This window comes from Leuciscus leuciscus (genome assembly GCF_965113295.1).
Source record: "Leuciscus leuciscus genome assembly, chromosome: 24".
NCBI classification, from domain to species: Eukaryota; Metazoa; Chordata; class Actinopteri; order Cypriniformes; family Leuciscidae; genus Leuciscus; species Leuciscus leuciscus.
Genome location: NC_138723.1, coordinates 6,229,028 through 6,244,603, shown reverse-complemented (window position 1 = coordinate 6,244,603; position 15,576 = coordinate 6,229,028). Strand labels below are relative to the sequence as shown.

At 35.2% G+C, this 15,576-nt stretch overlaps 1 protein-coding gene across 1 annotated transcript in view; it reads right to left on the bottom strand.

Moving 5' to 3' along the window:
* The window catches only part of epha5 (EPH receptor A5), a 65,079-nt gene that overhangs the window by 22,466 nt on the left and 27,037 nt on the right, over positions 1–15,576 (bottom strand). The window contains exons 4-6 of the mRNA XM_082157654.1: positions 5,910–6,034; positions 2,934–3,093; positions 1,447–1,549 (exon numbers count right to left, since the gene is read on the bottom strand). Of these exons, the coding sequence (XP_082013780.1) occupies positions 1,447–1,549; positions 2,934–3,093; positions 5,910–6,034 (388 nt within the window). The remainder of the gene's footprint in view (positions 1–1,446; positions 1,550–2,933; positions 3,094–5,909; positions 6,035–15,576) is intronic.

Here is a 15,576-nt window from a genome sequence, read left to right as displayed (position 1 = left end):
TGAATTTAATAAAAAAAATATCATAAGTGGTTGCACACAATTGATTTTAGCTACATTTAAACAAATGCATTAAGTTGAACTTAATTTTAGTTAAAAAAAAAAAAGATATATACTTTTACTTTTTAAATTTAAATTTAACTTACGATCATTTTTTTTAATTAAATTCAACTAATCATTTTTTTCAGTGTGCACTCAAATGTTGCAGCTTAAATTACGTACTGGAGGAGGAAGGGGTTGTGAGACTCTTGATACTGGTTGACAAAATGTGCACTTGTAGTGCACTTAAAAAACTTAACTCAATATTTAATTTTTATTTTGAATAAACATAACATCTCATAAGAGCAAATAAAAGATGAGCACACATTCATATCTACACCTAATGCACTTCCAGTGTAATTCTGGAAAATTGTGCGCTGCTTATTATAGACAGAACGTGTCTCAGTTTGTTTCCTCTAGCCAGGGAGGACAATAGCATGCATTACGGACTCATTTTAAAATGTTGTGCCTGAAATGCAGAATAGGACAGCGTGTATGGAACAGGATATTGTTGTTGGCTCCTCGTCATTCTCTGCCATTGTGTTTTGTGATCGTGAAAACAAATCTCCCACCGCTGTTTACATTAAGAAGCGGGAGGCACATACTTCATGCAGTATTTTTCCCACTATAGAACTACGACTGATCAGAGATGTAGATAATTCCCTCTGTGAGCTCTTTGATTAGCTTGATACATGACGGCTAAATCAATTTATATGTTCAAATAAGTGAAAATCCCATTATGAAGTGATATTTTAACAAGTGAGACCAAGCGCCACATTCTCAGTCACTGTCCTCGACTAGGTTGTTGATTAGGGATACAATTTATCGATTAATCAAGAAAATTAATTTTATTTATTTATTTATTTTCATATTTCATTTGTAGTATTTTATTTTGAACCAAAAAAAACAAAAAAAAAAACGACATCCTGCCCAATGTTGCCCTCCAAAAATTATATATCTTATTTTAAATATACATTTAATGTCCAACAAAATGCACATTTAATGCTAGAGCATTAATGTAAACAGGTCACATGCTGCATTCTTCCAATCAATGACTGACACAGCAAATATGCAAATAAGATCATTTTCCCAGGGTTTAGGAATGTATAGTGCGAAATACAAGCTTATGAATACCCAGGATTACTGTTACTTGATTAATCAATGATCACGGTTGATTATTTTTATTATCAGTTAGTTTTTGAAGCCTACTTGTTATCATTTAAAACAAACCATATCCAAAAATTTAAAGCAAACATAAATTGTCAAACGTTTTGCTTTGGATTGTGCTATCCTTCAAATAAAGGTAACTGTGATTTTGCAGAATAAGACGTTCCTAGGTCAACATATTTTGTTGATCCTGGAACAACATTCCCGTCCGGAAATCGATGTTTTGTTATGGTGGGTTCTTACCTGCCACTCATCAGGAAACCTGTGACCAATGCGATGAGGATGATGCCCACAGTAACAGCTACAGCGATGATGGGCACCTGACCCTGGTCAGTCGAGGCCGCTACTGCAGGGGCAGAGAGAAGAGACACCAGGGCAGGTCGAGAGCCCGTCAGAAAACATCATAGCTTGTTTTTTTTATTTTTTTTTATTAAATGTATAGGTAATTGTTGCTAACATCAATAATTGCACAACACTATTATGTCAAAGATTTGCAAAAAAAAAAAAAACATTTTCCAGTTTATGGGATCTTTTGAGTTTGTGAGTTCCCAGCATGCATTGCAGCATGAATAAAGTATGTGGTTACTGTTATAAGGTTATTGTTTTACTGTTTGCTCACTTTTGTTGTTGTTTTGACACAGTAGTTATTTGTTGTGTTGTGATGTTAAGAGCATACTGTATATACAGAGCTCCTAAAGGAACATGGTGAAGGGGAAACAAAATATGAGATGGGAGAAAAAAATGACATGTCAATGCCAATGCTTTTTCATTCTCTTGCAAATGTTTTGCGTTCCCTGAGAAACGTTTCCCTTTTCAACCTTTTGAGTTATTTGCGAGCGAATGCAAAGTTTCTTGGGGGAACGCAAAAGTTTTGATATAGGGGCCTGTCACTAATTTCACTAAATTGTTTTAAAAATTTGAATTTGTTCATAAATGCAAAATTATTTATTTAGCCAATAAATACATTGAGGTAACAACAGATTTCAATTAGGAACATGATTATATGGAAGTGGCCAAAAGTTATGTCTTTTGATATGATTATATCATAGCTATTGGTATGGTAATGGATATTGCAATGTTAATGTATTTGGTCTTGAGGGAACAGATCTGCTACGCTGCTGCTGCTACAGATCAAGTACAGAGACTTGCTACTGCCAATACATTCACAGACATTGCTGTGAGAATGCAAGACCTTCTGCTTCTGCTGCATATGTAACATACATGAATAACCCCGTAGCAGATCTATACAGGTGGAGCTGGGGAAGGGGGAGGGCTTCTGAAAGCATGGTGCAAACTAACAGCAACACTACCAGTATTTGTTTGAATGTTATGACGCAGCTCATTGGCCGCAGATGCAACAACCAATCAGCTGTGCCATGTAGATAATGACATGATCGCTACCAAAATAGTTATACCTACCAGCCTGCGCCATCTAGAGTTTCATGATAGAACTAGATAATTCAATATTTCTTAGCATGCATGACTCTAAAGAGGCTGTAAACTGGAAAAATATGTAATTGCTATCTACTGCTATTATCTAAATGCTATATTCGCATTTAGTGAACGAACAAATTCAAATTGACAAAACAAATTAGTGGTATAATTATATAATGCATAAAGTTGGCTTGAACTTTTAAGTTTTCTCAACTAATTCCTTTTTACAGTGCATATATTGTTATTTTACAATGACTTTGAATGTGGCTTATCAATTCAGATCCTGAATCACTTACAGTAAGGGCTTGTTTCAAACTCGAAGCGCCGGCTAAAGCCTCCGTATCCTGCAGAGGTGCGTGCTCTGATTTGAAAAATGTATGCTGAGGAAGGTTTAAGGCCGTCCACCAAAACATCCGTCTCCTTCGACTTTATGATAGTGTAGCTTGTTTCCTGATCCTATAGAGCCACCAGAAGACAAGAGAAGACAAAAACGGTCAGAGTGGGATAAAGGCCTTGCATCCCATGAGAGAATGGCAAAGTGTGTGTGTTAGGGCCAGTAGAGAGGATCGCTTTCATGGTCTTCACTGGCTTTGTTTTAAAGCCCTGTGTTAAGTGCTCCGTCCATTAGCTTTCATATGACCGGGTGTGGGGCGTCATAGCTTTTTCTTTTTCTAAGTGCATCGTATCAGGGTTTCACAGAACGGTCCAAAACACTGAGGTCATGAGGAGCTAAGGCTCGTTTTCAGACGTTTTCTGTCTTTAAATGGCCCAACAAAGCAGCCGGAAAATGCTGCAAGGTGAGGAGCAATCAGAGATGGCGATCGGAGAGGGGATTTAGTTTCAGGCTTTGTGAGGGTTGTCGCCAGCGGGGAGGTCTGGTGAGACGCTCAACAACAACCGCTGGTAACGTCACTTCATTAGAGGAATAATTCTGTCATCGTTCACTCAACCTCATGTTGTTGTACAGGCGTATGGCTGATATACTGGTCCTTCTTCTCACAGCTCATTTTCGCCATAATTTTCACACAAAAATGAGACGATAACTAAATAAAAAACAATTTTGAGTGACAAAAACTATGACGAAAATCTATTTCAATTTTCGTCAACGAATAAAAGCTAGACGGAAATGTTAGAGAGGGATGATGTGGGAAGAGAGCCTGTTATAACTGATGTCCTGCGTTTGTGGTAGATCCGCACATTTGAATTGTAATGTGCTGATCTACGCGGCGGGACATAAGTTGGCATACACTTGCTTCATGTCTCATTAAACATTCAAAAATGTAAAAGTCTGGGAGAACGAGAGCAGACACATGGATAAATCCGAAAAAAAAAAATCAGTTTCCTGTGCACTCAGACAGTACTGAATTGAGCTCTATTCAGCGTCTTTTCAAGCTTGAACGGACAAATACACACACAATTACGTCAAAATGTGTGAGTATTCACGTAAACCCAGTTGGTTATGTTTGAACGCAAACAATTGGGAGAATATCGGAGGTGTATCAGTATATTGGGTCCGTGCAACTGGCTTTAAAGTGACAGCAGCCTAATAAACCTGATCTGTCCGTCATTAATGTTAATCAAACAACAAACGAGAAAGAGAAAATCACTCACTGTTCTTGACTGAATAACTTTAATAGCTTTAATAAGGGTTAATCTATATTTAATTTATACAACTAAATATGTCTGCTTGAATGAAGAATGCATATATCATTAAGATAAATAAAGACATGTTATACAGTATGTCACAGCAGTTAAATCTGTGTCGGTATTGCACGTTCAAACCTTAATATCATTCATATTTACATGTTAATAGATGTTTTTTTTCCAGGAGTTTATTATGAGCTTTGAAATTTTTGAGAAATGTTTAATTGATGCAATACAATTTAACTAAACCCATTAGATTTTAGTCGACTAAATTTACTATTTTATGATATTTAGTCGACTAAAACTAGAGAAAAGCCCCCAAAATGATAGATTATTTGATGTGTATATCTATCAATCAATCAATCAATCAATCAATCTATCTATCTATCTATCTATCTATCTATCTATCTATCTATCTATCTATCTATCTATCTATCTATCTATCTATCTATCTATCTATCTATCTATCTATCTATCTATCTATCTATCTATCTATCTATCTATCTATCTATCTATCTATCTATCTATCTATCTATCTGTCTATCTATCTAACACACTGTTGATTTAACACATTCATTTGCTAAAATTAATTATGGAAAAACAAAGTGTTAAAATGAATGCTTTTAGCGCACACCCAAGCGCAGATCTGTCATCTTTCATTGCATGCAATTTATGAACATAATGCAGGGCAAAAAAAATGGCACCATATGTTTGTTTTTTTTGTATTATATTTATCTGAAATTATATGATAATATCACTTGAGAAATATCCCGAATATATGCAGTGATAATGACTTCATACAACAGTTTAATACACAATAAGCTAATATTGTTTCATTTTAGACCTTGCCTGTTTTTGCTTAATTTCACCAATAAAAATCGTTTTTTAAAAAGCTACAGCAGAACTGTTGTGCATCTCCAAGCAACACATAATTTATTTTTTCATTCATATTCATGCTACCTCTGAGCTTAAAGTCTGTGTAAAAAATACCTAAATGCAACTTCAGACCCCCCCCCCCCCCCCCCCCCCCCCCCCAAAAAAAAAAGCCATATTGTAGTCATAAAATGTATAGTCATTCCAAATGTTATGTGGAATAAATTCTGTAGATGTTTTTTATATATATATTTTTTTTATACAGCAACTTTTTCTATGTCTATTCAGTGCTTTTTTAAAAATCTAACACAATAATGACTTTAGATGATCTTTTGTGGGGTAATTTTTCAGCCAAAATATATGTGCGATTAATTTGCGTTTAATTTGATTAATTAATCAGCACATCATGTAATAAATTAAATAAATAAAAAATGAATTGCTGACAGCCCTAGTTAGAAGATAAACTGAACAAAACAAAATGAAGAAGGAATTGTCTTCACTTTTTCTAGGTCAATAAACAGTGTTATTTGACCATACAAACTCAAGGTCATATTTCTGGGCCACTGATGTACTTTAAAACATTCTCAAACCAAGCTATAAATCATGATCATCAGGTTTTATAAAAAATAAATAAAATAAAAGTTTAGAAAATGCCATAAGATATTTTTTTTTTTTTTTTTTTTTATATACCGGTAATATAATATTGTTTCTTTGTTTTAAGATAAAATGTGATCTTTACACCATGCAATATTTACCTTCTCAAAATACTTGATCTCGTACTCCAGAATGATGCCGTTGGGTCGGTCGGGTTCTTGCCAGGACACTGAGATGCTATTCTTCGCTGTCTTGCCTTTCTTCACCACGGTTATAGGAGACGGAGCTGGGAACAAAGTTACATCTCACTTCAACATTTTTCATCAAATCAGGCAGAAAATGTATTTTCTTGCGTGATGCAGTGAAGTCCTGATGCAATGTGCTGTAATTGTCATCTGAAAGTTTCTAAGTCTATATGTTTGAGAGTTATTTTTGATAAGTCCATCCCCTTAGCAATTCTAATTAAATGAAGAGATCACATTGTGCTAATTACTTTAATGTGATTCATACTGTTCAGAGCAAAAAGCAATTCAGAAGTGTGAAATATTCTAAACTTCAGTGATAGAGACTATCAGAGAGAATGTCTTTCTTCTTAACTAGATGATTGCTTTGAGAAATCGCTTTGAAAGTGGATTCAGGCAATGACGTACTTTCATTTTAGTCTAACCTAATTATTGCGGACAAAATAATGCATGGGGAAATCTGTCCTGATTTACCTCCTTCCATCACTCTGAACATGAATTAAACTGTTTCATAGTTTATATCATTTGTCTATAAAACAGTTTGTCTGATACTACTCACAATAACTCTGTTAAATATTCAGTGTTACATTATAGTTTTACAGTTCAAATGGAGTTCAAACTGTAAGTGGCAAGAGTGGCTTTTAAATGTTGGGTTGAAATTTCTAAATTAACTATTAAACAGATTTTATGATTCATTTTTTGTATCTTAAAATCACTATAATGCATGGTATGAAATGGCTATATGTTTTCATGGTGCAGGATGGGGAAGAGTGGAGTCGAGGAATCGAAGTTCAGCAATGCTTTATTACACAGAACAAGAAGATGATAACCAACAGTTCTCTTTAGTTAGCTAATAATTGACAAACTAAAGAGAACCACAGGGCTATATATATATATATATATATATATATATATATATATATATATATATTTATCTTAGAAACAAGTTCAGTGGGGTCTATATGGGTTCTCGACACCATTTTAAAGGGATACTTTACCGTTTTTTCATATTAAACTATGTTATTCCCTTAACTAAGACGAGTTGAAACTTGTAAGCACTTCGACTTGGCGCAGTAATATCTTCACTCGTGAAAAATCCTCTCACCGGCCCCCGCTCCCTCTAGTGAAGATATTACTGCGCCAAGTCGAAGTGCTTACAAGCACTTGCTATGGTATTCCGCCATACAAAATAGTTATCCATTTTACACGCTTAGAAAAGCGCAACGTTTTGTTTTGTGTCACCGTCCTAGGTCGAGTTACACTTCGCGAGTAACTGTATTTAAATAGGGAAAACGTGGAGATGTTTGGTAGCTTCTCTGCTTGGCCCATATTAAATGAACTGGGCTAACAAAGTTTCGCCGCAAGACAGAGGGATTTAGTGCACGCACTGAGACGAGAGAGGTATGTATCAACTCGTCTTAGTTAAGGGAATAACATAGTTTAATATGAAAAAACGGTAAAGTATCCCTTTAAAGAACCCTTTATGCCAGAAAAGTTCTATATAAAGAGAAACATCTTAAATGATTGCATGATACTTACATGTATAATAGATGTTACATTTTTCTAGAGATAAAGTATGTTGTTTACTAACTATTTAGTTTAAAAGTTAGTTTAGTTTAGTTATCAAAACATTAAGGCGAGACATTACAGGTGAATAGGGTACAAATCTTAACTAGCAGATATCACCATGAAACTTTCCCAGTTGATTACCTACATTAAGATGAGAAAAAAAAATGTATTACAAGTTTTCTGTAATTTAATGTTTAAATATGCAAATTAGGCAATGTCTAATTAAATATGCACTCAATTATTTTTAAAAAACGAAATCTGAGAATTGGATAAAGCCACGTTAAAAAATATTTTTTTCATTGTGTTCACATATTACAGAGGGATTTATGGATATTAGGGCTGTATTCTTCCAGTCGATTAGTCGATTATTTGGTCGATACGTTCTGGCTCGACCAAAATTCTGATTGGTCGATTTTTTGCCGCGTTCATTTCATTAGTTTTGCCGCGTTCATTTCATCAGTTTTGCCGCGTTCATTTCATCAGGTGGAAAGCACTAATTGCTAATGGGGGTGTTTTCAGAGCACCCCTGTTTCACAGGTAACAGTCTGTCTTCAGAACACCCCCCTTGTTTTCACTTCTTTTGGATTAGCCCAACTCACCGGAGAAGACGGACAGATTGAAGAAAGTAGGCTACTAGAAGGTTTGCTGAATATTACTTGATCTGGTTTATTTAATAAATATAATTTTTTTTTATTAAAGTGGATGTGCCTTTTGTGTTTAAGAGTAAAAGCTTTAAGTTAATAGTCTATTCGTGTCTCAGCCGCGAAGCTGAGCTCCTATGTTCAGCCCATAGACTGTAAAAAATAGGTTCAGCCTCACTCTGTGCGAGCTGCACAGAGCGGCTGAAATTATAGAGTCGGTCAGTTATTATAATACATATGACAGAAACAATTGTCTAAATTATGTTACATATTCCTCAAAAGTTCTTGTCATGATATCACTAGTTGACAACATAGTACTATTTTCGGAAATCATAAGCTATGATATTGCGCAGGTGCACGTGATGCAGCGCTGTCAGAGCCGACAGACTCGAGTGACTCATTTCAGTGCAAAATAATTACGTCAAAAACGATTTAATACTGCAAATAGCCTACTAGTTTTTTTAATGTTTATTTATAATTCATTTAGGCGGACAACAAGGCTACCAAGTACTGCGCACAGTGCGCAGCTAATTAATTTAACGTTTTTTTTCTAACGTCATTTTTAGTCGATTTTAGTCGATTTTTAGTCGAAAACTTCAGGACTTCAGTCGACCAAGATTTTCTTTGGTTGAGTACAGCCCTAATGGATATCTACTTTTGTTATCCTGTAAATCAGAATATACTGTCAATAGCCTTAAAAAAAATATTTTTTTTCGCCATGTTTTTTGGAATAAAATGTTATATAAATCAGGCTAGGAATAATATATTTACAAATCCCTCTGTAAATGTCTTCATAATATAACTGGGTACAAGACTGGAAGGTTTGGTGTATATCGGTGCTACTGAAGTGGAGATTTCAGACTTGGAGAATGAGAGAAAAGTCATTTTGAGAAAACGGGATTTATAGATTTATCATCAGCCAATGAGATTGCACATTCAGCCCTTTTACTTTCACGATTGGTTGCTGCTAAAAAGGAAATGAGCATATTTGGATCCAACAGGATTGTACAGGAGAGAGAGAGCTTTCTAACGGTGTGTGTGATGACAGGGAGCAGACAGAGATCGCGGAGCAGCGGGAGGATTAAGAACGCCAACTTTTGTTGAATTTATGAGAAATCTACAGACGCAAACAGACAAAGTGTAGAAAAATAAAGACCTAAATGTGTATTTCAGACTTTTTTTCACCACAAGTCTGAAAGAAGACGTGTTATTGAAGACAAATATCCCAAAATCTCAAAATTGACCAGTAAAAAAAAAAAAAAAAAAAAAAAAAAAAAAAAAAAAAAGTTTTTGCCTGCCGTGTCTCGCCTTAATTAAAACTAAATCCATAAAATGATCCCATGATGGGAACCCCTAATAAGTTTTGCATATGAAATGCCTGATAGAACTCTTTACGTTCTATATAGAAACATTTCCTAGAACTAAACAAGACACAGGTGGACTAAATAAGTAACCATAGTAACAAACAAGTGACTACTTAATAACCTAGGGAACTGAGGAAACAGAAACAACAGATTGAAAAGAACATTAAAACAAGAGTATATAAATTTATATATAATTTATATATAAATTATATATCAGTTATGCACATTAGAGTTTTATGTCAAATCTTATGTTAAGTGAATTGTTACTCTTACTTATTACTATTTATAGAATTACTACTACTCCGGAGTCAGTCCGACGCGTGCTTCCACTGCGCATGTGCATTAGCTTGATCCAGTCTAAAACAATATATATATTTTTATGTCATGATTCAATTGTTTAGAAACTAAATTTATGAGACAGTTGTTGTCAGATTCCATTGGTGATTTTAAATATGAAATTGTACCGTAAGCTTGGCAAACAGTTTTGTAAAATTTGATGTTTCCCCGTTCAAAGAGATAGAGCTGCACTCGCTGCCCGAGAGGCGTTTCAGAGATGCTGTGAGTCTCAAACTCATTCTGCGCTTGAGTCCTCTCTCACTGTTCTGTGACAACATTTCAATTACGTTTCTTCAGAAAATGCTTTTTATTCATATGTATTATATTTTTTTTTAGGTCTTTATGTACTTTTTGAAGCTTGAGAATGTTGGTTCTGTAGACTTCAATGGATGGGGAAAAAAATGGTGAGAGAATATTAAAAATAATATGAATGAAAGTCTAAAGAGTTTGGAACAACATAATGATGAATTATGTATTATACATACTTGGGATAGTCTTATTCTGTGCCTAAAGTGTCCTAAGTAAGTCATATTTGGGGGCCACTGTATACTATATAATTTTAAGCAAGACTTGAAACTGTTACTAGTTCATTTCTCTGTTGTTGCACTATAGGAACTATAAGAAAAGATCATACTGTAAAAGTAAACTAAAACTTTAAATTCAGTTGTTCATTTTCCAAGTCCCCTCTCTCCTTCTTTCTCTACTGTGTGTGAAGTGTCTTATATGAGAAAAAAAAAGCCCCTATCTGTCTATATGTGGAACGGTGAAATCAAACCCGGCTTTATGTTCCTCAACAGAAGTGTCGGACTGTGTCCTAGAGATAAAACGCGTTTAAGTTCTTTGGCCGATCCTTCAAGCGCTGATCCAATAGCTCAATAGAAACCCACCATAGGAAAGCAAAGAAAAGTGTTTCCCCCCATCCTCTTTTTTCCCAAACAAAGAGTAACTGTATCCTTTTTGCCCAGACAAAACTGTAATCATTCCTATCTTAAAAGCCTGAAATGGTATACTATGGCAACCTGATCTGCAGGCCTGCAGGGAAAGAGAGGTATTGTAGAGGGTAGATGGGCCACTTAAACGCTCTGGCAGCCTGTTAAATGTTTGACTTTCAGTCAAGCGGGAGACGCGGCCCTTTGAGTTATTGATTCTCAATAATCCTTAAGGTCAGCACAGGGAATTTTGATCTATATTGGTGATGGCACGGAACAAAAACATCAGCAGGGGATCCATCAAAATAGTCATGAAGTATGACAGAGAGTGAGAATATAAACACACACACACACACACACACACACACAATTAATTGAAATTAGCACCTGCAAACCCGCTAAATGCGGGTAAAAATCAACTGTGGTTGATACATATACACACATTAGTCAATGGCTTGAATATTAATTTTTAAGAACTAAAACTAAAATTGAAATACAAATAACTCAAAGGTACAATATGTAACAATTTTGAATCAAAATATCATGCACACTTGCACAGTGTTATATATTTCTTTCAATTATATATTTACATTATCCTAAATGTTTTCAAGAATTTGTAAATTCAGAGAAATTCACAATTTTATATAGTGCCTGTCCCTTGTCGCCTGTCAATTACGTAATATCCGCGTTATCCCTGGTTTCCGCTTGTACTGCCATAGTAACCATGGCGACAGACGTGGACAACTGCGTAATGTTTAGCGGCACGCTGTTTTCGTTGCGTTTAAACATTATGGACCATGGGAAGCAGACTTTGGGACAAAAGGAGAACTAAAACGAGGATCAATATCAGCGTGGCGTTTTCGAGATGTCGTCCGTGACTAACAATTAGAATGCATACTGAAAATATAAAAATTATAAATATTTTCTGAGAATTTTGGTCCATCCATTAAAAGTCCAACCAACATTTTCTTACAAATGTACCTCATAAAAATAATCCATATGAAAATAATGGTTTGATCCAAATCTTCCGAAGAAACTGTATATTTTATTAACTGAAATAGTTTCTTACACACTTGCCACCATAAAACACTGAGTTTCACTGCAACTTACAGCAAAAGATCACTTGATCTTCACTTCCAAAAACTTTTCATTTAGCAGTATTTTACTGTAAAATTACATGAAATGTCCCATGAAATCAATTATAGCTTTTCAACATATAGAGTATGTTGGAATAATTTGATCCTACTTTCATTTGCCTATGAGTGTAAAACCCATTTAATCTAATTCCACAGATATTGCCCCAGAATCAACACAGGAATGCAAAACAAATGTGCAGATTTGGCATAGTAGGCACTTTATATGACGCCAACACAAAAGCAGTACAGCTTTCCTCCGTGTGAAGTTTCACAGCCCTATTTTTAGTTCAGTGATAGATTTCATCTAACATGCTTTGCTTAGTAAATTGTGGACCATCTAATAAATGTGAGAAATCCAGACACTGTTTATTTCACAGCTTGAAAATGACCAAAAGGCCAAAGATTCAGAACACTTGCCAAACATTGAGTTGCACGCAAAAGTAATAAAGTCCTCAACAGATCATGTCACCATTGACAACTCCCAGTGCAAAGGTCCCGCTCTCAGTTCATTAACAGATGGAACGCCAGCCTTCTCCGGGAAAACGTGTCAGAGGAAGTGTGATGATAGCACTCGGATTAATGCCTCCAAATGGGAAGTGTTGCCTTCATCTAGTGTGAGAATCCTTAAACTCGGAAGCTGCTCGATATCAGTGCCAGTCGTGGAATCGCAAACACGAAACAGCAGGAAATGTCACTACTTCCACACCAAACTCGTGTAGAGAACTATTTTAGTCTTTTGCTTCACACAGACGAGCCGCTTTAGCTTAATCGCAGTTGTCAAACAAGAACCCGACAGCATCACTTCCTGGCGGATCCACAGCCACTCCAGGCAATATTGGGTTTTGCGTAGGCGAGATCTTCCAAGCAAATATCTGCATGTAATTTGATTGAAGTTAGCATGCCGGGCTGTGGTTTTCATCCGGGTAAGAAAGGTCATCTCCTCCGCTCCGGCCCCGGATCGATGCCAACACCACCATCTCGACAGGCCGTGTCTTTGTAAACAAGTGTTGTTTGGGGAGCCCCGCCGAGAAGCAAGATGAAGAACCCCTGGCAGAGCCGAGCGGCCCGTCGGCCAAATCCAGGCCTGAGATATAACTCCTGCCAACAGACTCCTGTGCCATGCAGCCAGAGGCCTGGCCTGAGAACTATTAGCTACCAAATACAATCTTGTATTTGCCAAACATATCTGCCCTTATATATAGCATCTGGCTAGAAAGAAGCGCACAGATTCTAGGACAACGAAAAACACATCGTCTCGATTTCCATTAAAAGAAACATCAACTTGAAAAACAAATTAGATGCAAACATGTGCTTGAGAAGCAATACAGTCTAAAATAAAAGTAAAAAAGTATGTTTTATATATTTTCAAACAATATATCTTAAATTAAATCTTATTTTTTTTTATTTTTTTTTTATTATGCATGTTCACAAGTTTGGGGTCGGTCATTTTTTTTTATTTAATATTTTTGAAAGAATTATTCACAAATGCTGCATGTATTTGATCAACAATTACAAAATATTATGACAATTTAAAATAGCTGTTTCCTATGTGAATATAGTGTAAAATGTAATTTATTCCTGTGATAAAAAGCTGAATTTTCAGCATCATTACTCCAGTCTTCAGTGTCACATGATCCTTCAGAAATCATTATAATATGATGATTTGATGATCAAGAAACATTTCTGATTATTATAGAATGTCTTATTTTACCCAGTCTTTTAAATTATAGTTACACATTATGCAACACTTCAGTTAAAACTCAAAAAGACTCAAAAGTAATACATGAAAATCAGACTGGAAGAGCCACTTTCAAAGCTGTAATGGAAAAAAGATATATAGACACCTGTGGCCACACATCTGCTACTCTGTTTCAATATGCAATGTTGTTTGGTAATCATTAACATACACATAACTAAATTTAAACTATCACTTAGCCTATTTGTGCTATTTCATTTTTATCAGATACAGTCCAGCACTAATTTGTCCTTAACATTTGATGATGATTAAGGTCATAAAGTCAGGATAAATAAGTGACTAGTTAACTTTTGGCTCAAAAAATGTACAGTGTGTTTCTTGCGGAAGAACATTGTTTTGGTCGTGTTTCGGCTCTGCTGCTCTGTGCAGATGAATGTAGTTTGAGGGACAAAATATCAAATAAATATTTTTTTTCTTGGTGAGAATCCTGACTTTTTGTCTCAAAAATCAAAAATCTGTTGTTGTTTTTTCTCGCAATTGCATGTTTTTGGGCCAGATTTACTAAATGGGGCAAATTAGCGTGAGAACTCAATTCCAAAATGTGCCGATGGGAGTGTGAAGTTCTGCTCGTGATCTACTGACGACTGTCAAATGAAAGAACACAGACGCAACCGGATCATTTCCAAAGACAAATGCAATCTAAGTCTGGTTTAAAACGTGGTGTATTTTTATTTTTATTTTTTTGTTAAATTGGTGTGTGGCTTTTTTTGGTGTGTTAAATAATAGTATAAACACCAGTGAATTGACTAGTGAACCTAGTAAATCACCTTGCATGATTCATTTAAATACTCTCTTCCCACACATTTTGCGTCTGAAAGTGAAACTCCAACAAATGCATATGCAATAAGTTCAGCCGCAAAAATAACCCTATCCACGTATGATCAGCGCTCACTTTTCATTGTCAAGTCAAGTCAAGTCAAGTTTATTTGTATAGCGCTTTTCACAATACAGATTGTATCAAAGCAGCTTCACAGTATTAAATTTAAATAATACAACAAAGTTTGTTTCAAGAGGAATTTATTGATTGATAAAATTAAATTAAATATCCCCAAAATATCCCACTTTTCATTGTGTGTCTTTAGTAAATCCCGACAGTAGTTTTTCAACGCCAAAAGGGGGTTTGCATTGGAGCACGCTGTAAATCTGGCCCTGTGTCTCACAATTCTGACTTTATTTCTCACAAATACAAGTTTATATCTCACAGTTTTGAGTTTAAACTCATAATTGCAAGGGGGGAGTCAGAATTGTGAGATAAAAAGTCCCAATTTTTTTTTTTTTTTTTGTTTAGTCCATGGCGGAAACAAGGTTCCATTTTTCCATTTTTTTTTTGTGACAAAACAATTTCAGTGTCATGCTATAGCCTACTTTACACTGTGTATGGATATGACATGAGACACACATAGGCGAATAGTGTATTCGGTAAATACAGGGTTTGGATGAGGGATTTTTTGCACTCTCTCATTAAGAACTATTTTTTTTTTATCAGATAAAGTTAAATCATAGCTTTAAATTACTTCAGAGCTGGCGAAGCTACTTTGAAACTGAAGTTTGAAGATACAAGCTACTAATAATTTAAAGTAGTCAAACTATAGTTAAACTAATCTTTTGACAATGTAGTTAGAAGTGTAGCTACAGGCTAAAAACAAAACATAGCTAACTATACCAAAATGATGAAACTTTTTTTTCTTTTTCTTTTTACATGATCTGGCCAAACAAACCAATTAATTAGCATGCACATGAATTTCTAACATTGTACATGAGATGCTGATTATTAGCTGGCTTGACTGTAAAGCCGTATGCACAACATCATGTGACGCTACTAGTTGAAATTAGCATGTTAATGGAAAGCTACACT